The sequence below is a fragment of the Quercus lobata genome, chromosome 11 (assembly GCF_001633185.2).
Source record: "Quercus lobata isolate SW786 chromosome 11, ValleyOak3.0 Primary Assembly, whole genome shotgun sequence".
Taxonomy (NCBI): Eukaryota; Viridiplantae; Streptophyta; class Magnoliopsida; order Fagales; family Fagaceae; genus Quercus; species Quercus lobata.
The window spans coordinates 3,430,890-3,456,427 of NC_044914.1; the positions used below are offsets into that span (position 1 = coordinate 3,430,890).

Genomic DNA, 25,538 nt, shown 5'->3' on the forward strand with positions numbered 1-25,538 from the left:
CGAAACTTCTTAGTTACAAAACTCTATAGTGTACAAACACAGCAACTTCTTGAATAAAATGATGAACTAAGGCATATATCTCTGATTCACAATATGCTTGTAAAAATTTTTTGCATTGAGGTGCATCAACTGTGACGGCCATTAAGACAATCCTTATATATGTTTAAGGTTGTGAGAAAAGAAAGCTTAAACATCTATACACGGATTGAATGAAATCAGATCTGAAAAACTGATTTTCTTAAATCTCAACAGATAACCTATCTATTGAGCAGCTGTCAAGCATCAGGCTTGAACAGTCTTTTAAACATCAATAGATACTAGCTGTTAAGTTAGCCGTCGAACTTTAAAATCTAGCTCTTCTTCACTTGATTCTTGGATAGACTTGCATGATTTTAACACTTGAATTTGAAACCTTATTCCTTGAAGTATTAAACATATCTTAGATCTACCAAATTACAAATAAAGTGTGTTTTGTCAAAGGATTAGCCAATTCTATATTGACATATGTTCTTTAACATGATTCATATATGTCCTTGTAAAGTTGTGATTTACAACTATATTTTATGTTAGTTTTATTTCATGACAAAAAATGTTGTAATTGCTTTAATTTTATTCCTTGTATTTTGTGGGATTTTATTGTATTAGGTTTAGTATTAAGTTGGTGTAGACTCAAGCTTAATTGAAAATTAGTGCATTTTGCAACTAGCTCTCGAGAAGTTAGCAAGAAGGGTTCCCGCGAAAAGGGCATGTGAGAAGCACATGACTAGAAGCTGAAGAGTCGTGCCAAACTGTCAATTTCGCGAGTATTTCGTGGGTAAGGCCTTCTTGCGAGATACTCGCGAGACTTTCTGCCTGGAGGATTTTTAAGTGTGACTTTTGTACCCTTCACCCATACTATATGTACCCTCATTACCCATAAATGTAAAGGAGGCCATTCAGAGAGAAAAATCCTAGATGGATTTTCTACAACACACACACCCATCTTTTAGAGAGAGAGCTACTCATCCTTAGTGAGAAATCATTCTAACCTCTTCTCCTTCCCTCTCCCATTGTCATACCTTGAGAGGAGATTTGTACACAAACACAACTCACACCTATTCAGAGTGTAGAGAGTATTTTGGAAAGTTTTGGGGATTTTCCGAAAGAAGCCAGTGAGGCTTGGCGGATGCAATCGAGCATATTGCGGGATCCGGAAAGCTAGATGAGACACGGTTTCAAGAAGTCTTATTAGAGTAGAAGCTTGGAGGGCTTAGGTACATTGGGTAGATTAGGTTTAGAGGGTCTCTTTCTATTCGTGTATCCCAACTTATTATATAATGGGTCGATTTACTGCTTGGAGGGCAGCGGAGAGGTTTTTCACCGAGTTCTTCGATTTTCTCTTTGATAATACATAGTCGTGTTTATCTTGTATTTGCATCTCTCTTCCCTTACTCTTGTGCTTTACTTTTATTGTTTGTTATTCATGTTTATGCACTAGAGTAGTATCAGTTGATTGCGTTTCATTTACTCTTGTATCTGCACTTAGATAAACTAGAGTAAAAGCAATCTAGCCGTAATATTTTAATTTGGGATTTAAACAGCTCTTGTATTTTTAACACATTTTCGAGCTTTCAGTCCTAACAATCTCTCCCTTTGGCAATCCGTGACAAAACCACAACAAACAAATAAACATATGAGAGAAGTCATAAATCACTCAACTCATATTCACTTGTTGAATACAATAAAATCTATCCTAACACAAACTCTTGAAAAACTTTGCAAGAAGAGAGTTCATGGTAAGAAGATTTTGACAACTTGTATTTCTGAAACACTTTAAACAAAACTCTTCAAGGCATCTTAATATGAAACAGAAATAAAAGATTTTATACAAATAATAAGAATCATGTGCATAAAGAGAGAAAAGAAACAACACATGTAAAGATAGGTGAATAACATACATCAACATGTATAGATCCAAAGATAAGTACAATGTATGTCAAATGGTCACAAGACTGGTATACATGAGGTAAATGTAAAAAAAAAAAAAAAAAAAAAAAAAAAAAAAAAAAAAAAAAAAAAATAACCTCACTACATCCCTCAAAAAGAAAAGACACTCCCTCTAACAAAAATCTCTTATACTAACTCTCCCCCTATGTACATGATTACTCTCATATCCAAAACTATTCACATATGTGCTAACACTAAAAAACCACTTTCATTTTTCTAATTACCAAACCCAATAAATAATGCTTAAATCGTAAAAACCAAGGAAAAAAAAAAAAAAAAACTCATGGCCCCATATATACAATTTAAATTCTCAAACAACTTTGGGAGAGTAATTCCTTGAAAAAGAACATATTCTTAGACCATTATAAAAGGGGGGAATATGTGTTACGAAGGTACCAATAGATCAAAAGTAACAAGAAAACAAGGGAATCAACCCTTCTTTTGTCCTCCTAACAACTTGTAGTCCTTTCCCCATTTGCCTTTTGTCTTTGATCACAAAAGCACCCACATCAAACTCTCATGTATACAATGTTAATGCAGGCACACCTTGATCCCATTCTCTACTCTTTCAAACCAATCTTCCTAGAGCTTTTAAAAAGACAGAGCCCTCTAGCCCGTGCTTTGTGGGAAAGAATTACCCTTTTGTCTATAAAAGGAGGGTTACTCATGAAGGACACAATGATTCAACATCAACACTTCGGCAATATGTCTTCTTTTATTCTAGGAGTAGTGTAGTTCTTATCATTCATATACTTTAATGCAAGTAGAGTGGTTTAATTTAGCCTTCAACACTTGTACCATGTTCATCAATTAATGCCAGCAAGTTTCTTCAATTTCTTAGTTGTTGATCCTAGTTGCGTTAGTTTTATCATCTTTATATGTGTTTCTTCAATCTCTATAGACTTGAATAATATCTGTAGGACCAGGAATCTGGTCTGCAATAGCTTTTATTAGAAGCTTGATGAGAGTGAATCTTCACAAGCCTTCCACAACCCCCATATTACTCTTACAACGTGCCTAGTTCATCAAATCAAAGTGTATGTTTGCCTAAAAATAAGTAAGTTTAAATAAATAACTAATGCATCATTTTCCCTCTTATTACACTTATACCATAAGTAGCTCATTGAACTAAAAACCAAATATAACATATTCATGATGTATGTTACTAGAAATAGGCTAGTAATTCTCATTAATAGAAACTTAATTTCTTTATTTCCAAAGAGAAAACTTTTACTTTGTTATTTTGCATTTGAAAAATTAGAGATATGGACTGTAGGGTCTCGATTTACAGTCCAAACCCAAAATGTATGGGATATTGGCTCAATGAGCCCAATACAATAAATTTGTAGAGAGTGGGTCAAAAAATTAGGCCCTAATGAGTTGAACAATGACCAGTACTGAATTGAAGGGCAATCAAACAAAAAATAAGAGATTCTGATATCTATAGACTTTTAGTTCGAGGAGGTCACACTTGTATATATTGATCACAATTGAATACAAAGACGATTTAGATTGCTACAGTCTTATTTCTCTCTCCCCCCGTCTTTTCTCAGGGAGGGTCTCTCACATTATATAGCTCCCTTTGGAACATCTTGATTCTACATTTGTTGATCATCTGAGCCTCCACTTGAGTACCTGTTCCATCAGAAACCTTCTTTAGTTTTTTGTGAGTTGTGGTAGCCAAGGTAACACTGTTCAGAGGTCTTCTCCGCATAAATGCGGCAAAAAAAGTAGCTGCTATACATTTAATGCGGTGGCAGGAGCTTTCCCCTAGATATTTTTGGGCTTTCTTCCTTTTTGTATGTTCATGAAGCATGTTCTTATCGTTGCAGCTTCTTGGAGGGTCATTCTACTTGCTGGAATACATATTTGAGCTGCACACACCACATCCGAGGAGTAACTCCTCCTTGGACTACCTTTCATTCGTTCCTTACTCATGAAACTTTAAATTGAGACCCTAAATGACTATTTGCCCCTCCTTGGACCATTCAGCGTCCTCGGACAAAAGCCCAAGGCCCAACATATTATCCTGGGCCTTTATCCCTACATGGACAATACGTTTTATTTTATTTTATTTTATTTTATATGATTTTTAGAAGAAATGACAATTATGGATTTCATGATTATGAGCTATAAATTCTTATTACATTTGTCATTTATTAATTATTTCATAGTTTTTCTATTCTAATATATTTCTTATATTGACTTGTACTTATATGTTAAAGCATATAAAAAGACATTTATTATTTAACATTGATTATATTGTATATGTTTCCTAATTTTTAAAATAATTTTTTATTGATACAACAAAATTGAATCTAAGACATTTGTTCTATAATGATTTCTATTTACCATTAGCCAAAATATCAATTAGTTTTTGTTGTAGGCAAGATTTGAACTCAAATTATTTATTTGATGACAAAAGACTTTACCAGTTAAGTTAATTTCAACCTACTCAATTTTTTTTTTTTAATTATTAATATACTTTAAGTTTCTAACTATGAAAATTTTAAATTATTTTAGAAAAAAATCTTGATTAGAAGAATATTACTTATTATTAACATGATTTAAAAGATAATTCACAGTTTGCAACTAAATGAACAAACAAATATATTTTGAGTTATGTAATGACTAATTTTGTGTAAATAATTTTGTTATATATATATATATATATATATATTGTAAGGACACGTTTTGATCAACAGCCCAAGAGATTTGGACAGTGGCCTAATAAGCCCAAAACAATAAATTTGTTAGAGAGTGAGCTTGTTAATGAACGTTCAATGTGTTAAAGTATAGATCATAGTAGGATAATTGGTATAAGAATGAATAAGACAAACAGTTTGAAAAAAAAAAAAAAAATACTCCTTTGTCAAGTTCGGATAGTATGTTCTTCTATATTTCTCTCAGATTTATACAAATATTCCAGTTCTTGGTTATACAATAATTTCTTTTTTGGTTTTCTGATGATCCCCCTATAATGGAATCCTCCTCCTTTTATACCCCCTTTCCTTCTTTCATCTTAGTCATCCATGTATAGATCAGATTGCTAATCTCCTTGATACTTGTCCCATCAACATCTTCCTGAAGTCTTTGTGGATAGCTGTGAGTCTAAAAGTCATTGTTCAAGTATCACCTTCACATTAATGCGGCCAGTTGGTTAGGTGTAGAGCATTCAATGCGGTGGTAGCAGCTTTCTTCTTAGATATTTCTTAATTCTTTGTTGATTCACTTCTCTCTGAAGCTTATCCTCCCAAGCACAGTTACCCATTGCTCAGTACTTAATGGGTGGTCAGATTTCGGGCTGCTACTCTGTTGGCCGAGGAAGGGTGGCTCCTCGAACAATGTCACCTATTTATTATGACCGGACCTCTCCCTCGGCCTAATAACTTACTTACCTTTACTAAAACTTATCTGTCCTCGAGCTCTTTGACGTCCTAGGGTGTGGCCCACGGCCCAATATCCTTATCTGGGCCTTTCATCCCTACACACACACACATATATATATATATGAGAAAATAATATATGTTAAATCATATTGCAGGCATACTGTGTGTGTATATATATATATATATATATATATAACTATTCATTTTTTTTCCTTTTAGTAATGAGATCGTATACATATATTATTTAACAATAGTATTATCTTCTTCTTCTTCTTCTTTTTTTAATTTCTTTTTACAGAAAAATAAATATTAGAATTCAATTAATAAAAGTTTCAAAACATTAAAAAGAAGTTTCATTGTTTATTACATGCCACTGTCACAAAGCAATGGAGTAATTCCTTAACTTTCTAACGATTAACCAATTATTTTTTATCTTCATATATTTCTACTAGAGTTACAGGTGGTTTCTTTTTATTGGAGGTAAAAAAAAAAAAAAAAAGTTTCAAGTCTTCTTCCTAAGTGACAAGATGGGGGGCCATCCTTCTTCATCTTCTTCATCTTTAAAACAGCTTTACTATACTTTTAAAAAATTGTAATTAAAAAAAAAAAAAAAACCTTAAGTAATATAATTCTTTTTAAAAAATAAGTCCTTATCGGGTATACTTCCACCACCCCCCCCCCCCCCCCCCAAAAAAAGGTCTTATACATATGAAATGGGACCTAAGCTATTAGCTAGACATTATAGGGATGTTAATGGGATGGCGGGTAGGGCCACCTTCGTCCCACATGTTTTTTTCTTTTCCCATCTTTGCCCTGCTCCACAATGCGAAGCAAACTGTCTTGCTCCATCCCCACCCTTTGGGACTTCATGCCCTACCCTGCAAAACTTTAATTCGTGTAAATCTGTCACATCTTTCCCCACACCTATGACAATTTATTTATTTTTTAATAAAACTTGTTTTGTTAATATAAATATACTTGAAATTGTAATTAAATTTATTACATCAAACTGATTTTAGTAACAAATGATTAATATTATCCAAAATATTCAACAAAACAATATCATAATAAAACAAAAAGTCTTAATATTCATGCATTTATATGTTTAGTAATATAAACTAAGTCTTTAACACTAATAGAGTAGAACAAGGTAGGGCTAAAAACTTTTAAAACCATTCCCATCCTGCCTCGAGGTGCGGGGAAAAAATCTTGCCCCAGCGAGGAACACTCATGCTCGGCAAAGCACGATGGGGCGGAGAAAATTTGTTATCCCTAATTATAACACCTCAAATCTCAATTATATATATTTATATATATATATATATATATATAGTAATTTAAGCTTATTTATCTTTATTCAAATACTGTCACAATCTCATTATCAATATGAGTTGTATATATTAATTGTTGAAAACACACCCTAACAATTATCTCGAGTAATAAATAGTAAACAAATAAGGGTTTTAGTTGTTATGCTTTGTGATCTTTAATCTAATATAAGATACTTTAACTATTGCATTATTTTATATTTTAGTATTTCTCTAATGTCTAGATTTTGCTGAAAAAAGATTAGTTAACTTGAGTCATCGAAGCCTTTATGACTTGCTACGGCCTGGTCGCCCATATCAATTCTTTTTTTCTTTTTTCTTTTTTAAATTATTATCAATATTTAGCCAATTTGTCAAGTTTAATAAATTTTTTTTGTAGTACACATATGATATTAGAGTTATAAAATACTTGATTTATATTTTAAATACTTGCTTTTTTTTTTTTTTTTTATCTTGCTTTTTTATATTACTACAAAATTACTCATTTATCATTTTTTTTTCAGCCCCCATATGAACACCACTTCCATTGAAGAATTTGCATGTTATATATATATTTTCACATTGATATGGACCGACCTTATAAAAAATCTCTAAATGAGCATTATAAAACGCTTCTGAAAAACATTATAAAACACTTAGATCGATATGCAGACATTGTACCAACTATAATAAAGTGCAATTCTTTTAGGACCAAGTTTGATTACAATTCAATTGTACTCAATGACTACAACTCTCACTAAAAAAAATAACATAACTACATATTTTGAAATCTAACCATTGGATCGCATATTATTTATATTCTTAACGTGCATGTCAAATTTTGTGTCAATCAGATGTCATTTATTATTTGATTCATAAACTTATTTTTTATACATTATTTTAGAATAAAATTTTAAATAGTTGATTAAATTTTTTTATATTATTATGCATAGTAAGAACATACATATATAGTAATATATAAAAAATTACTCATTCATCATATTTTTATTCAGTTCCCATATGAACACCACTTCCATTGAAGAATTTCCAAGTAATATATATTGCCATGTTGATATGGCCCGACCTTATCAGGCTGAGTTATACATGCAACTTAACAATGTCGATGGCCAACTTCTTAGAATATGAGAGAAAAAGATACGATTCTAAAAACTTCTAATTCTGCTTGCCCTCGTCTTCAAAATAATAACTCTGGAAACCTAATCACCTAATAATCTTCACGTAAACAATTAATGAAGAACTCTTATTGATAAAAAAAAAACCAATCACCAATCACCTATGACCTAACATCAATTATTGATATAGAAAAGTAACCAATATATAATCAGTGAATTGTGATAAGAATGAAGCAGCTACTCTTGAATCTTGATAATCTACCCAAGTGTTGTTGTTCATATGCATGGTTTCCACGCAGCTTTGGGTCATAACAAGTGCATTTATTTTAATTTCCATGAGTTCCAAATGTCAATGTCTGCGCGCAATTGATTAACACATTATGCATATACGTTGATAATCACTTGAAATCCATACCAACGTTGAAACGAAGCGTTGCCTCGAAGGCAACAAGGTAATGCTGATGTTGGTGTGTATGTTTACTTCATATTTTGATAATCTAACCGTTGAATTGTATATTTTTTACACTCTTAATACACATGTTAAATTTTGTATCAATCAAATATTATTTACTATATGATTTATAAGTTTATATTTTATGCACAATTTTACACTACAAAAATTTGCAATTTAAATGATTTATTGATGACATAACTAGTAATCTTTAATTTTCTAAAAATTTTGCACGTGTGAAGGATATAAGAAAAAGATTTAATTAATAGTGAATTTGTCAAAATTAACCTTCAATATGAAAGAAAAAGATAGGATTCTAAAAACTTCAAATTCTGCTTGCCCTCATCTTCAAAATAATAACAATAAAATGAGATAATAACTCTGGATACCTAACCACCTAATAATCTTCACGTAAACAATTAATGAAGAACTCTTATTGATTTGAAAAAAAAAAAAAAACCAATCACCTGTGACCTAACATCTATTATTGATATAGAAAAGTAACCAATAATCAGTGAATTGTGATAAGAATGAAGCAGCTGCTCTTGAATCTTGATAATCTACCTAAGTGTTGTTGTTCATGCATGGTTCCCACGCGGCTTTACGTCATAACAAGTGCATGTATTTTAATTTCCATGAGTTCCAAATGTCAAAGTCTGCGCGCAATTGATGAACACATTACGCATATACGTTGATAATCACTTGAAATCCATACTCACGTTGAAACGAAGCGTAGCCTCCAAGGCAGCAAGGTAATTAATGCTGATGTTGGTTTATGTTTACTCTTGATGACCTCGATTGATCTGTCTTGGCCTATGCATCGCTCATCTTCCACATTCCTGATCATTTCCAATTAAGGAATGAGGCATGAAAAGGCATGCTAAGTCTCTATTTAGATACAGATGAAAATTATAAATTATTTCACTATTCAGTTTATTTTTGCTATTATTTATAGGTTTTACTGTACTTTTTGATCATATTCATGAGTCTTATTTTTGCTACTATTTATGGCCTCATTGTACTTTTTGGTACTATTCATGGGTCTCACTATATTATTTCGGTTACCTTTTACCTGCATCTACAGTACTTTCAACAATAAGTTTTCAGTTTCAGCAAAATAAGTGATATCTAAACAGATCCTAAGGCTACAATCAATTTTGTAGCTAAAAGTTGTCATTTTTTGTTTAATTTTTTCATAAAAAATTTCTAAAAAAATTTCTTAAACCAATACCCTTAGATTATTCATTAACTTTTTCATTAAAATTATATTGAGTAGAAGTGTAAGCATATAGTTTTTATCTCTAAAAAACAGACTTTAAATAACTATACATAAGTTAGCTTTAAATAAAAAATAAAATAAAATAACCCCACTTTTAAGCTTAAATAAATGCTCACTTTTAAAAGTTACATAGATTATCATTCTAACCACCACCTAGTAGTTGGAGGAATTTTCTTTCAAACCAGATTGAAAGTAAATTCTATCCATTTAACTGCACAAATACATGAATGTCTTCATGAAATCAAACAATCTGAAACCCAATTACTTGAAAGCCAAGTTCTCTGTGTGGCTCGAGAAGGGGAAAAACAGAGCAATGTTCATTTCATCTTTACAAATTTTCTTACAGTTCATACCCACAACCCTTGTTTGGCTCATCTATCAGTAGCGTCCATTATATTCAGTATCAAATCTCACTGAAGTGATGCTGTCCTGTAAATTTTGGTGATATAACTAAGAAACAATCGAAGAGAATAGCTGTTGCTTTACTCCTTCACAGTTATGAAACTTCTTCTAGTGAATAATGAATATTTATTTGTACCTAACTTGTAACATGTGAACCCTTCTTTTTTTGGACCAATTCTTGGGATTTTACTAGTGAACTACTTTGCAACATTTAAGATCCCTATAACCATGCTTGAACTTTTATGATGTAATAGGAAATGATACACCTTGCATAATTTAGTGCTGAGATTGATTTATTTGGTTCAAAAAATAAATCCGGTACAAGTACAAACTTACTATTAAAAAAAAAAAATGATGCTTTATGTAAGCTATACATAAACTGGCTTAAAAATTAGACCAGCTCATAAGCTTAAACAATCGCACCCTTGTGCCTAAACTCCAATAACCAACAATAACCATGAGCTACATGACCAAAACAGACACTAAAATGATGGAGACAGCCTGCAAATGATTTTAACTGCACTGACATTAATGTCTCCATCACATCTAACAATCTGAAACCCAAAATTTTACATGAAATCCAATTTTTATCTATGTGGCTCAAGAAGGGGGGAAATAGAACTGTGTTCACTTTATCTTTACAAATTTTCTAACAGCTAAGATCCCCCAACCGTTTGTTTCATCTGCTTTCTGCTCCTCCACCAAAGACTAATGTTTCTGAGTTTATTTTTCTAGAATCCATCAATCAGTACCATATCTTTATGAGGGGAAGATGTTTTGTGAATTTCGGTGATAGGATTATAAAACTAGGACACAATCCAAGAGATTAGCTGTTGCTCCACTTCTTCCCAATTATAAACCTTTGTCACCAGAGGATGTTGATTGACAGACTCTATCTTGCACCAAGGATATGAGTTCTCATAATCAAAAAGTAGAACCTTGATTCCAGCTTCAGCACACTCAATAGCGTATTTTGGATTATCATCAATCAGAACCTTAGCTCCTAAGGACCTGCCAAATACAAGTCAAGACAAAATGTTTCTGCAGTAAGTCTCTAAAAATCAAGAGGTGTACACAGACCGACAAGTGATGGTCCGCAAAGGAGCTAACAACATGCTAGTATAGCATCATTACAAGACATTACACTGTACTTGAACAGACTATTGAAATTGAAGGTTTAAAGAACTAGTTAAAAAAAAGTTGAGAATACATAAGATGGTTGAAAATTACAAATTACAGGCATTGAGATACAATACAGTAGTTCGTGGACATACCTGCATATTTCTGACTTAGGCCTAGACTCTCCATCCAAAGCAAAGTGGTTGCCAAATTGAATCTCCTGAAACAGTCCTGGAAAATGCTTCTCAATCCAATCAATTGTGTGGTCCTTGATTGCATTCTGCCGAGACCTGGTAATGCATATGTACATGCCCAAAATTCTAGTTAATCATCAGTTTAAATAATCATGCATGCTGAAAGAAATTTGACTAATAATACAGACGTCACAACTGATAGGTTGCAAAATCTTGATAACTTATGAAGTGCCCTCCGAGCACCTGGAAGAGGTTGGATCCCCATCTTGAAGTATGAGGTTTTGAAGAACTCATGGACACGAATATCAGCTGTCACCATAAGTAGATTTTTAGCACAATTTCAATGAGTATAGCACCGATTCTGAATTTCTGATGCAGAAATATCTCATACTTATAACAAGATGAAGTCAGTAAGCTAGACAATTCATCTCAAACCATTTTTTAAACATTAGTCAAATAAGTGCCCTGCAAAGCACACCATGGACATCAAACCATTTTAATTAAAAAAAAACCCTTCTCATTTTATCTAAGAGGTCCATGCATTCCCATTTATATTTCTCAGTATGTCCATATAGAAATCCATAAAGAATCAACCAACAGTTTCAAAAGGTCATTATTAAAACTGATTAAAAAGTTTAAGAGAACCCTTCGTCCAAGATAAACATCACCCAAAACACACAAAACACTTCATTCAATGAACTTGATAAGAGTCAAAAGAGCAAGACTAGTAAAACCAAATAATGTCATCACATAAATTGTTTAGAAAAACTTCAAACTCAAGTTGCATATTTTAAAAATTAAGAAAGGCAAATGAAAGTTAAAAAATAGTCAAATGATGCAAATCAGTCAATCCAATGGTCATATTTTGCAGCACCTTCATCACGCGAACAATTCCATATCTGTAACAGAAATGAAGGATGCATCAGAATACATAAAGAAAAATGCACACATTTTTCCAACCATAGAACTGGGTGAAAGCGGAGGAAAAGAGGGGGGGGGGGGGTGGTTAATGATAAAATTATATTTAAGTCACATTGCTGGTAACAATTGTGGAACACATAGACTTAAGTATTCAGCATTTATAAGTTGTAATGCCAATGGGCTCAAGACCCTTCCTTCTCCCTTAAGAATGAGCTGAAGAGTAAAGTCTTGGGTTCAAGACCCACATTACATGGATAACTTAACAATAAAAAATAAATTTTTTAATGCCAACATTACCACAAAATCCATGACAAGCTCTCTTGTACAATTTAAGGGCATAACTTATAATACATATCTAATCCCAGCACACACAGAGCCAGAGGAGTTCAACTCTCACAAGTAGTCCAGCACAAAACAGGTCCAGTTATATTACATCAATGATGTAAGTAGTCGTAACGCATGACACAATCAAATCAAGAAGGTTATAAGCATTTTTACTTGAACTAAGCAAAATAATTCACAATTTCAGGAACTCACAGAGGTACTCAACTATTCATGACACAAAAGGAAGCAAGTTATAACAAACGAGTAACAACTAATGTGTAAAGCCCACATAATAGTTTATAGCTTTGCCTCAAGGGCATTAATATTATTGATGATAAAATATCAAATAAAAATTATGCAGCTAACGTGTAGGAAGTGGTCAATGTGTTGAGGGATATACATATATAATATGGAGCATTCTTTAGAGGACAAAGACATAACAGGAAATATCATATATTATTGTATCAATATAGCAATTGGAATGAAGATGACAATCAAACAGTAATACCTTGAAGAACTCATAGACATGATACTCGGAAACAGAATGATTTGAAGAGTAACGATCCGCTATAAATCTGTTCAGAGCCGACACAAAGTTCCCCAAAACTGCTTATCAACAAAGCAAATAGCAAACATATAATTATACACAAGTCATAAAATGAGAGAACAAAAATATGCTCTGTGTTGGTAACTTAAGAGTACCCAGATAAATGGTCAACCAATACATTATAAATTTAATAAACATGTTGCAAAAATTACTTACACAAAGAAAATAAAGAGAAAAAGAACATACCCTCATCAACATCAACAGCAACAACCACCTTATCAGGCAGAGGACGGTCAGGGAACCCAAGAGGGGATCCACGGCGCGACGAGGATTCTTGTGGGGTTTGAATTTGAGTTTGGCTTAAAGGGGCAGTGGCAGTGGCAGTGTCCAAATCAAAGACACTAAGCAACTGCAATGGCTGCGGAGGAGGTGGAATTGGAAGAGGAAGAGGAGCCACCAATGCTGGGTTTCTAATTATTGCCTTTGGATTTCCTTTCCCTTTTCTGATTCCTAATCCTATACCCTTGTGAAAAGGGTGATCAATGTTGTTGTTATCATCATCATCATCGTCAGCAGCATCAAACCTTAAAGAACATCTGAGTTTGAGATTACCTGACAAACCCTTCTTAGACAAGAACAAATTCATGGGATCATCTCGAAATATACTAGAATAATTACTACAACTACTACTACTAGTAGAGCAAGTAGCCATGTGTGATTGTTGAGCAAAAAACAACAACAACCAATGCGTCTCCCTCTGCCTCTGCCCTTTTATGATCCACCTTAACATACCGGACACAACCCACCCCAAAAAAAAAAAAAAAAAAAAAATACTCTTCCTAATGCTACTATTATGATTATTTAGAAACCAAAAATACCCAAAGATTTGTGTTTAATAATTTGTTTATATATATGGGAGATTGGAATCGATGAGGAAACTAAAGATGCAGTGCAAACCCAACCGTCACCAAAACCTAAAACTCTCCGAATAAATAGGAAAGAAGAACATGAAGAAAAAAAAAAAAAAAAAAAAAGGCATGAAATGCAAGGACCCTCCACTCCAAATCTCTTACTAATCAATTTGTCACTGTCTTTCACTTTTAACCCAAAAAAAAAAAAATTTATTTATATAATTATTTATTTAATGGTTTAGGCGAATATTTTGGCTTGATTTGCGATTTTACCCCCTCACTTTTCGGTGAGCACAAATTTTTATTTATTTTTTAATATCTTTTATTTATTTATTTTACCGACAACGTTTGGAGTGTTATATGGTGAAGGTCATAGTTTGAACGTGATTATCCCTAAATCCAATGTAAATTTTTTTATTTTGACTAACTCTCCCACCATGATCGAATAAGAATGGATAAAAGTCTAAGCGGAATTGACTATTACCATTAAAAGATAAGATTTGTTTTTTGTTTCTTCAATTTAATTAATCACGTGAATTGTTAATGCATTGCACCTAATAGGACATGTCATTTCTATTGATGATTGTAGCCTCTCTTTTTTTTTTTTTTCCTTTTATGGCCACTTGTAAAAAAAAAATCACTTACCCAAAATAAATATATTAGGGATTGTTGGGGATTTGGACACGGAGATACTGTGATAAGGCATGGAATTGTTTTTTCAAAAATAAATAAATAAATAAGAAATATAGGGCATGCAATTGGGCTTTGAGTCGTTGTTGATTTTGGAAGCTTGCCTATTCCTTTATTCTCAATTCAAAAAGACAATAATCTTGGGGCTTGTTTGGATTGACTCAAGATTATTGTCTTTTTGGATTGAGAATAAAGGAAAGGGGTAGCAAATGGGTGGTTTTGGATAGGTTTGGGATGGGTATAATTGGGTTGGGCTTATAAAATCTATTTATCCATTAAAACTTATTTAACTAATTGTTTCTAACCCAAATCCAACCCAACCCAATTATTATGGGTAAACCTCAACCCACCCAATTACCCAATTATCAAAATTACCAAAATGCCACTAAAGTAAAAATGACCAAAGCACTCTATTATTCCCAATTCACCGTTTATTTATTTATTTTTTTCCAGCGTTTGCTAAGTGACATAAAGCAATCAAATTTCTATTAAAAACAAAATAATTACTAATTATAAACCAATTAAGCAATAAATCAAAACGATTTGTCAATTCTCATTCACCATTACCATTAATTAAATATACTTCATAACACACTATTATACCTAATTAGCTGTTTTTTTTTTTTTTTTTTTTTCCAGTTTTAGCTAAGTAATCAATAATCACTAAACCAAATTAAGCATTAAATCGAAGCAAAATTAAAAGAGAGAGAAATAGTTAATGGTCGGAGGAGAAGACGGAGAGAACTCCAGAGAGAATCCAGCGCCTATTTCAACGCTGGAATCACCGACCTCCGCTGGATTCAACACCGATCAGATCCCTCGCACTTCTGAGAACTTCATAGACGATGATGACATCGACGACGAGGCCGCCGTGGATCCCGAAATCATCCGAGACAAGTCGGACGAGGTCGAGGAAGACGAGACAGAGAGGATCTTTTCCATCGATCATAGGAAGATGAGCTTGAATAAACTTCCCTCCTTGACTCAACGTCACCGATATGTTCTCCGTCGTCGTTGCCGTTGTCGACATCAGCATCATCGAGTTCTGAGAAAATGAGGGAAAAATGAAATCCCTCGTGAAAGCCTTAAACGTCTGAGGGCTGAGTTTCTTTTTTTGTTTTTCTTCTTTTTTTTTTTTTTTTTTTTTTTTTTGGTAAGACTAGGTTAAATTTGGATATATTGTTTTTGGGTTAAATGGGTTCTTAGTTAAAACCCAATATTTACTGGGTCTAATTGGGTTGATGTCCATTTAGCCCAACTAATAATTGGGTGGGTTTGGGTTTAATTAGAGTGGGTAAGTTTGGGCGGGCAAATGGGTTTGGGCTTATTTTGCCACTCCTAGGATTGAGGGAGGAGGAGGAGTAGAGGGGAGTAGAATAGAGTTGACTAAAAATAGGCTAATTTTGTACCAATTCTACATTACTCTACTCTACTTCCCCTCCCTCCTCCCTTAATCCAAATAACCCCTTAGTTATTACTGTATCGATCCCCTCTACGCCTCTACTCGCCACTGAGCTCTTAGTTACAAATGACAAAATTCAACTACTAAATTGGTTGTAGCCTAAGGCTACAACTTTACTTAGTAAAATAAATATTACTACATATTTTGAAAATCTAACCGTTAAATTATATGTTCTTTACGTTCTTAATATACATGTCAAATTTTGTGTTAATTGAATATTATTTACTATATGATCTGTGAGTTTATATTTTATGCATAATTTTAAATTTCAAAAACTTGCAATTTAAAAAATTTATTGATGACATAATTGATGGGATAGTGAAAACTTAGTCCAACTCCAATTCATCCATAAGGATCGTCCAGAGCCAATAGAGCAAGCAAGGTCAAGAATCACTCAAGAAGAAGAAAAGATGTTCATGGATGATAACATCGCTCTTGAACAATGAAGTCTCCCATGGACGATAAACTCGTCCATAAAGGTCGTCCATGGACAATTATCAAATGTCCGGGGACGACCAAATCGTCATACAATGGACGGACGAACACCCAACACTTAGGAAACTTTCGACTCTTTGGAACGGTTACTAAACCCATAGCTATTGCCATGAATTCCTCGAATGAGTTAACTTCCATTAGCGGTTACAACTTTAGTAGCCGTTGAGGAAGTTATCTCCGAACTCGTTAGCTTCCACAAATCTTGGGGAAGTTATTGGACAAATAACCATCCCCAGGGTCTCTATATAAAGGACCGGTTTGAATCGAATGAAGGTAAGAACATTTTGAGACTTGACTCCCAAAAAGTTGGAATTCCATTCCTATGAGAGACTAACTTTGCCATCGGAGGGTGTTTGGCCAGTCTTCTCCAGTTCCCTTTTGATAGCATGTTTACTTTTGTAGGCCTTCCACAGTTTAGTAGCCCACCGAAGCCAGAGCGTTCAACCTACTGATTTTAAGTGATATCAGTTGGCGCCGTTTGTGGGAAAGAGATTGTTTTGCAGTTTTCTTTTCTATGACAAAAGGTTGGATGGTTAGGACCAGATTGAGGGCTACTAGCCCAGGCCATCAAGGAAGCAGAGGCGCTTCAAGCGATCCCCAACGCGATCGCCAATCTGCACCAGTCATACAGACATCGTCTGTCCAACATGTGCAATCTATGGCGGCTGCAATGGCAGAGTTGACTCGCCAAAACCAAGAGTTAAGAATGAAGATTAATCAGAGAAGGCAGACATGTGAGGAACGTGAAGGAGGAGGACAAACACAGGGTCATGGTGATAGAGAAAATACTGAAATTGGAAGTCAGTTAAGAGGCACCACTTCACGAACGGTACCACACTTGAAAGAAGAGATGGACCAAATGAAGAAAGTCATGGAGGAAATGAAAGAGAACATGAGGAAGATGAATCCTATAGAAGATTTGGTCAATAGAACTGATTCTCCCTTTACGGCTTCCATCAACGGTCACCTTCTACCAATAAAAGTTCAAGATGTCTTCCTTGGATTCTTATGACGGAATGCGTGACCCATTTGATCACATTGCTACTTTCAAGACGACGATGCACCTTCAAGGGGTCCCTTGATGAAATCATGTGTAGAGCCTTCCCTACCACCCTTAAAGGTCCGGCACGAGTCTGGTTCAACAAAATACCCCCAAATTTTGTAAGTTCTTTCGAAGAGTTGAGCAAGTTGTTTGTTAACAATTTCATTCGGGGGAAGAGACACAAGCGTTCCTCGTCCAACTTGTTGACCATAGAGCAAGGGGAGAATGAAAGCCTGTGGTTATTCATAACTCGCTTCAACAGAGAAGCCCTGAGTATGGATGAGGTAGACGACAAGCTTCTATTGGCGGCCTTCCATAATGGGATTAATTTTGATCTATTTATCTACAAGCTATATGAGAAGGAGCCTTAATCCATGGCTGAGCTCGTCTATTCGGCTCAGAACTTTATAAATGCAGAAGATGAGATCATAGCCAAGAAAAGGAAGAAAGCTGAAAGGATGGAAGCACACCCAGCACGCCACTTAGAACAAGGCCCTCGTCCAAAGAAGGGACAAATGGAAGATAAGAAGGAACGAGATAATAGGAAGACGGGTCCCTTAGGAAGAAGTCAGAACTACACGCCTCTAAACGCTCCACTTGATCAGGTGCTCATGCAAATCAAAGATGACCCTTCTCTACAATGGCCAGAGAAGATGAAAGGAGATCCTAATAAGCGCAATAAGAATAAATATTTTCGCTTCCATAGGGACCATGGGCATGACACGGATGAATGTGATGACCTAAAGCAGCAAATTGAGAATCTTATTAGACAAGAAAAGCTAAGGCACTTCGTTGGAAGGGATCATAAAGATGAGAAGTTGAAGGGAAAAATGGAGGAATCGTCCTGGCCCCTATTAAGAGAGATAAGGATTATCATAGGAGGAACCTCGACGGGGCAATCTTCCAAGTCAAAGAAGACGTATCTCAAAGTGGTGCAAAACTTCCAACTCTCTGGACAATCACCAAGGACGAGATCAATGGACGAGCCGACTATTTCATTTACCGACGAAGATGATGAAAGGATCCATCACCCGCATGACGATGCAATTGTCATTACTCTGCTTATTGCAGATTATACAACCAGGAAAGTGTTATTTGACAATGGAAGCTCAGCAGATATATTGTACTCTGCCTTCCAACAGATGAGGCTTGGGCGGGATCAACTTCGTCCAGTGTGCTCACCATTGATAGGGTTCGGAGGAATGAAGGTGCAACCCATAGGCACCATTACATTACCTGTAATGGTGGGATCATACCCGCAGCAGATAACTAGGGAAGTCAATTTCCTTGTGATAGATTATTCATCCTCATACAATGCCATTATTGGAAGACCAACTCTGAACAGTTGGAAGACGATAACATCTACCTACCATCTATCAGTCAAATTCCCCACGGAGTACGGGATAGGACAAGTACAAGGAGATCAATTGGCAGCTAGAGAATGTTATTTAGCCATGATGGCTTTGGACGAGCAGGTGTAGACAGTGAGTATTGAGGAAAGAAGGGTTGTTGCAGAGCCCACGGAAGTGCTGGAAAATATTCTTTTGCAAGAAGACGATCCCAAGAAATTCACCAGAATTGGAACAGGTATGAAGGAGAAGGCAAGAAAAGACCTCATCCAGTTCCTGAGAAAGAGTTTCGATGTTTTTGCATGGAGTCATGACGATATGCCGAGAATCGATCCAAGTGTAATCACTCATCGATTGAATGTGTACCCCTTTTCTAAGCCTGTTCATCAGAAGAAGAGGGTGTTCACTCCTGAACGGGATAAGACAATCAAGGAAGAGGTTCAGAAACTGACCACAACACAGTTTATTAAGGAAGTCTATTACCCGGATTGGTTAGCCAATGTGGTGATGGTGAAGAAAGCAAATGGCAAGTGGAGAATGTGCGTAGATTTCACTGATTTGAACAAGGCTTGCCCTAAGGATAGTTATCCTTTGCCACGCATTGATCAATTGGTGAACTCTACAGCTGGCCATCAGTTGTTAAGCTTCATGGACGCTTTCTCAGGATATAATTAGATAAAGATGGATGAAGTTGATCAGGAAAAGACCTCCTTCATTACTAGTCAAGGTTTGTTTTGCTATAAGGTGATGCTCTTTGGTCTAAAAAACGCAGGGGCAACTTATCAAAGGTTGGTTAATTACATGTTTCGTCCACAGATAGGGCGGAATGTAGAGGTCTATGTCGACGACATGCTTGTGAAGAGCATAAACGAGGGAAGCCATTTGGACGATCTACAGAAAACCTTTGAAACACTTAGGTGATATAAGATGAAATTAAACCCAAGTAAGTGTGCATTCGGAGTATCGTCGGGAAAGTTTCTGGGGTTCATGGTTTCGCAAAGAGGAATTGAAGCGAATCCAGATAAGATCCAAGCCATATTGGACATGGAACCACCGAAGAATATCAAGGAAGTCCAATCCCTCACTGGGCGAGTTGCTGCTTTGAACAGGTTTGTTTCGAAAGCCACAGACAAATATTTACCTTTCTTCAAAGTCCTCAGGAAGGCATTCAAATGGACGGACGAATGTCAAAAGGCCTTCCAAGATCTGAAGGACTATCTCACTACAGCTCCATTATTAAGTCCGTCCGTGCAAGGAGAGGAACTGTATTTGTACTTAGCAGTGTCTCCACATGCCGTAAGTTCGGCTCTAATCAGGGAGGAAGGAAAAGTGTAAAAACTCATGTATTACACTTGTCGAGCACTCAGAGGAGCAGAAAGAAGGTACCCACTGATAGAGAAGTTGGCTTTTGCACTAATAACAGCTTCTAAAAAGTTAAGACATTACTTCCAAGTTCATGTCATCAATGTCGTGACGGACCATCCGCTCAAGAAGACAATGAACAAGCTGGAAGCTACAGGATGGCTGATTAAATGGGCGGTGGAACTTGGTGAATTTGACATTCGGTACCAACCAAGAAATGCAATAAAGGCCCAAGCCCTAGCAGATTTCATTGCAGAGTTCACTCCAAATCATCATCATCATCGTCAGCATCAAACCTCAAAGAACATCTGAGTTTGAGATTGAAACAACCTGACAAACCCTTCTTAGACAAGAACAAATTCATGGGATCATTTCGAAATATACTAGAATAATTACTACAACTACTACTACTACTAGAGCAAGTAGCCATGTGTGATTGTTGAGCAAAAAACAACAACAACCAATGCGTCTCCCTCTGCCTCTGCCCTTTTATGATCCACCTTAACATACCGGACACAACCCACCTCAAAAAAAAAAAATTACTCTTCCTAATGCTACTATTATTATTATTTAGAAACCAAAAATACCCAAAGATTTGTGTTTAATAATTTGTTTATATATGAGACATTGGAATCGATGAGGAAACTATAAAGATGCAGTGCAAACCCGACCGTCACCAAAACCTAAAACTCTCCGAATAAATAGGAAAGAAAAACATGAAGAAAAAAAAAAAAGCATGAAATGCAAGGACCCTCCACTCCAGATCTCTTACTAATCAATTTGTCACTGTCTTTCACTTTTAACCAAAAAAAAAAATTTATTTATATATTTATTTATTTAATGGTTTAGGCGAATATCGTGGCTTGATTTCCGATTTTACCCCCCTCTTTCATCTAAATCTTTTCCCTCACTTTTCGGTGACCACAATTTTTTTATTTTTCTTAATAACTTTTATTAATTTATTTTACTGACAACATTTGGAGTGTTATTTGGTGAAAGTCATAGATTGAACGTGATTATCCCTAAATCCAATGCAAATTTTTTTATTTTGACTAACTCTTCCACATGATCGAATGAGAATGGATAAAAGTCTAGGCAGAATTGACTACTACCATTAAAAGATGAGATTTGTTTTTTGTTTCTTCAATTTAACTAATCATGTGAACCGTGAATGCATTGCACCTAACAGGACATGTCATTTCTATTGATGATTGTAGCCTCTTTTTTTTAATTTTTTTTTTCCTTTTATGGCCACTTGTAAAAAAAAAATCACTTACCCAAAATAAATATATTAGGGATTGTTGGGGATTTGGACACGGAGATTCTGTGATAAGGCATGGAATTGTTTTTTCAAAAATAAATAAATAAAAACGAAATATAGGGCATGCAATTGGGCTTTGAGTTGTTGTCGATTTTGGAAGCTTGCCTATTCCTTTATTCTCAATCTAGAGAGACAATAATCTTAGGGCTTGTTTGGATTGAGAGAGGAGGAGTGGAGAGGAGTAGGATATAGTTGACTAAAAATAAGCTAATTTTGTGCCAATTCTACATTACTCTACTTCCACTCCCTCCTCCCTTAATCCAAATAGCCCCTTAGTTATTACTGTATCGATCCCCTCTGCGCCTCTACTCACCACTGAGCTCTTAGTTACAAATGACAAAATTCAACTACTAAATTGGTTGTAGCTTAAGGCTACAACCTTACTCAGTAAAATAAATATTACTACATATTTTGAAAATTTAACAGTTAAATTGTATATTCTTTACGTTCTTAATATGCATGTCAAATTTTGTGTTAATTGGATATTATTTACTATATGATCTATGAGTTTATATTTTATGCATAATTTTAAATTATAAAAACTTGCAAATTAAACAATTTATTGATGACATAGCTATTGATCTTTAATTTTCTATAAATTTTGCTAGTATGAAGGATATAAGATGATGATGTATTTTAATGATGGATTTGTCAAAATTCACCTTTAATAAAAAGATATTGAGTAAGGTTATATTTTAAAACTACAACTAATTTTGTAACTAAATTTTGTCATTTTCAAAAATATATATATATTTTTTTCTTACAATTAATGTTTCAACTTTTGAGGTTCATTATAAATATTTGTCTTTCACCTTTTTGTCTTTTAAAAAAAAAAAAAAAAAGTCTTTCACTTTTAGGCTCATTTGAAAGACTCATCATTAATTTTTTTTTTTAAATTTTTTATAGAGTTTCAATTTATGATGTCTGTTTTTGATAATTACATTTTTTATCATCAAACTAAAACACCAATTAGCTTTTTGTATAAGTGAGAATTGAATCCCAAATATTCCATTTGTCATTAATTATAATTATAAACTAGTTTTTTTTATAAAGTATAATTATAAACTAGTATGTAGTTAACAAGCACGGGAAATTTTATAAACTTTAAAAATTAGATATTCAAGTATCACATGAAACTATATAATCCCAAAGGCAATGAAAAAATTTTAATGTTTAGATTATAAAATTGATATTTAAATGGAAATTTCTTCAATCAAAATTTGAATAGTTGATGTGGGGCCCAATAATTTGTGGCCCTGGCCCATTTTTACATTGGGCCCCAAGGCCCGAGCCCAGAAAGGATATAACCAAGGATGTGTAATAAAAGTCCAAATAGTTTTGAGACATAGCTGAGAATGATTCTGTCCTCGGCATATCCGAGGTCCCCCTGGAAGAAAGGGCAAAAACGGTATAGGAACAGTTTGGGAAAAAATCTAAAATATTTATGTCAATAGAGAAGGAGACGCTGGATAGTATAACGACCAAAGACAAAGGGAAAGCTGCCATTACTGCCATTCAATACTCAACACCTGACAGAGCCATGCTCTTCAATTTTTACAATCACCCCCAACTACTCTAGGTATAGGCTGACAGAACAAGTCTTAAGTCCTAGGAAATTGAGCTTACACGTGGACGCTGGTAAGAGGATAAGTGCCCGTATAAAAGGATAAGAGAGGCAGTGTGAGAAGCGGGGGGACAACTCGTTCTCCCAGCCATGGTGTCCTAGAAACAAGGAGAATAAGAAGAGCATAGAGCTCCCCAGACTCCTCGAACGAGATTCACTGACCGGAGCCAACCCGAACTACCGTCCGGTGACCAAGACCTAGCCTTTCAAATCCACGCTCTACAAATGATATTGTTTGGGCCCTCTTTACGTACCAGCCCAATATTATCTTGGGGTCGTTACGAATCGAGACCCTACAATTGGCGCCGTCTGTGGGAAAGGCTAGTGCGTTGGCACAGGCGGTGGGTTGAGACAGTTCCCCCGTCATTTCTAATAGCCGGTTGTAGTGTTCTAGCGTAAAGTTCCACTAAGGGCTACGTTTCTTCACTAGGGGCTGCGCTTCGTAGTGTCAGCAGCACGGATGGTTCTAGGGGCTTGGCCGAGGAGCTAATCCTCCTAAACCAAAGTCCCATGCCATAGTCGAGGGGTTAACTCCCCCAACTACTCAAAAATCAAGTTTTGGACAAAACCAAGGTATTGCATGGTCCTCGGACTCAAACCTATAGGGAAATCAACTACTCAAAAATCAAGTTTTGGACAGAACCAAGGTATTGCATGGTCCTCGGACTCAAACCTATGGGGAAACCAACTACTTAAAAAATCAAGTTTTGGATAGAACCAAGGTATTGCATGGTCCTCGGACTCAAACCTATGGGGAAACCAACTACTTAAAAATCAAGTTTTGGACAGAACCAAGGTATTGCATGGTCCTCGGACTCAAACCTATGGAAAAGTCAGCTACTTAAGGAGAATTCTAAGTCGCTCAGTCCTCGAACCAAATACCATAAAAGGCTAAGGCTGTGAAGGTCATTAGGAAGATGGCGAAACGCCTTATTACTCAGCGACTGGCAGGGGCTGTTCATTTTGGGTTATATATCCTCGGATGATTACTTCCTACATGGCACCGAGCATTCAGCCATCATCTTGTTTAAGTTTGGGGTATACAACCCATTTTCAGGTCGGTCTTATTGTACACGATAGCTCCAATAAGTTCATAATAACATCTTTTTTCTTGGTAAGGGATTTCGGCCCTAAGTATTGTTTTCTCAGGTCGGCGTTATTATGCTGACAACTCTAATAAGCTCATCATAATATCTTTTTCTTTTTTCTTAGTAAGGATTTCTGCCCTAAGTATCATTTGTTCAAATTGGCATTATTATGCCGAATAGTTTCAATAAGCACAAAGCAAGGTCTTTTTATTAACTAGGATTTCGACCCTAAGCATCGTTCAGAATATAAAAATAAAAAAGAGGTCATATGGTAATACGTCTATTCACGGCAAAACCATTTCAGAAAGAAGAGGTAGAATAAACAAGATAAAGCAATGTTGACTTTTATTAATATAAAGAGGTATTACAACGTACAATGAAGGGCTTAAACAAGCCTATATAGAAAACGAATTACAAAAACAATTAAAAAAAAAACTACAAAAACAATTAAAAAAAAAACAACAAAACAAACAAACAGCCAGAAGTCTTTTTAAGCTCTGCTCCAAAGTCTTTCCAAATTCTGCCCCAGTAGCACCCATATTGAGAGGAGGACATCCCTTGGTGGAAGAGGAGAAGAAGAGGAAGAAGGAAAAGCACCAGGATGGATCTGGTGATGGGAAAGAAGAAGAAGGGGAGGCAAAAGGAGGCACCAGTAAAGGAAGAGAGGAAGAAGCGGGGATACTTTGTCCCTGCGTCAGTCTTGACTCCTAACACGCTGGTGCCATGTTAGCTATGCTCATAAGAGAGCAGCTGGTACTGATAATGGGTGACCCCAGCTCAGTCGCATCAAAAGTTTGACGCGACGAGCCCCTACTCCGAATTTTAGCTAAAGGGAGGATGAGAGGTATCTTGAGTCTTTGCCATCCTGCCCTGACCAAGCCATCTTAAGCTTCGGAGGGACAGAACGCTTTTGAGAAGGATGTAATCTTTTCATCCCCACTTATACTTCAAATGTGTCACGCTATAAACTTTAGCTATGCTGATAAGGAAGACTTTGAGCACAGCTTGAGGGTTGAGGCTTTAGGAAGGTTAAAGAGTCTTTACGCGAAGGGAATACCTTCTCGTTTGGCTTCTTATATGGAAGGTGAATTCAGTGGCATTTAATCCGTACATATCTCCAAGAAGATCTGCAAGTAAGGTAG

General features: G+C 35.3%; 2 protein-coding genes across 2 annotated transcripts; one reads left to right on the forward strand and one right to left on the reverse strand.

Moving 5' to 3' along the window:
- Nucleotides 1–10,214: 10,214 nt before the first annotated feature.
- LOC115968511 lies at nt 10,215–13,764 on the reverse strand. Its single transcript, XM_031087919.1, has 6 exons — nt 13,299–13,764; nt 13,014–13,111; nt 12,135–12,159; nt 11,449–11,569; nt 11,222–11,356; nt 10,215–10,958 (listed from the first exon to the last, which is right to left on the reverse strand). The coding sequence occupies exons 1-6, from the start codon at nt 13,762–13,764 to the stop codon at nt 10,754–10,756; spliced, it is 1,050 nt and encodes a 349-aa protein (XP_030943779.1). The 3' UTR covers nt 10,215–10,753.
- Nucleotides 13,765–18,026: 4,262 nt separating this feature from the next.
- On the forward strand, nt 18,027–19,133 carry LOC115968515. Its single transcript, XM_031087922.1, has one exon. It carries the CDS (start codon nt 18,027–18,029, stop codon nt 19,131–19,133), a length of 1,107 nt encoding a protein of 368 aa, XP_030943782.1.
- Nucleotides 19,134–25,538: the final 6,405 nt, after the last annotated feature.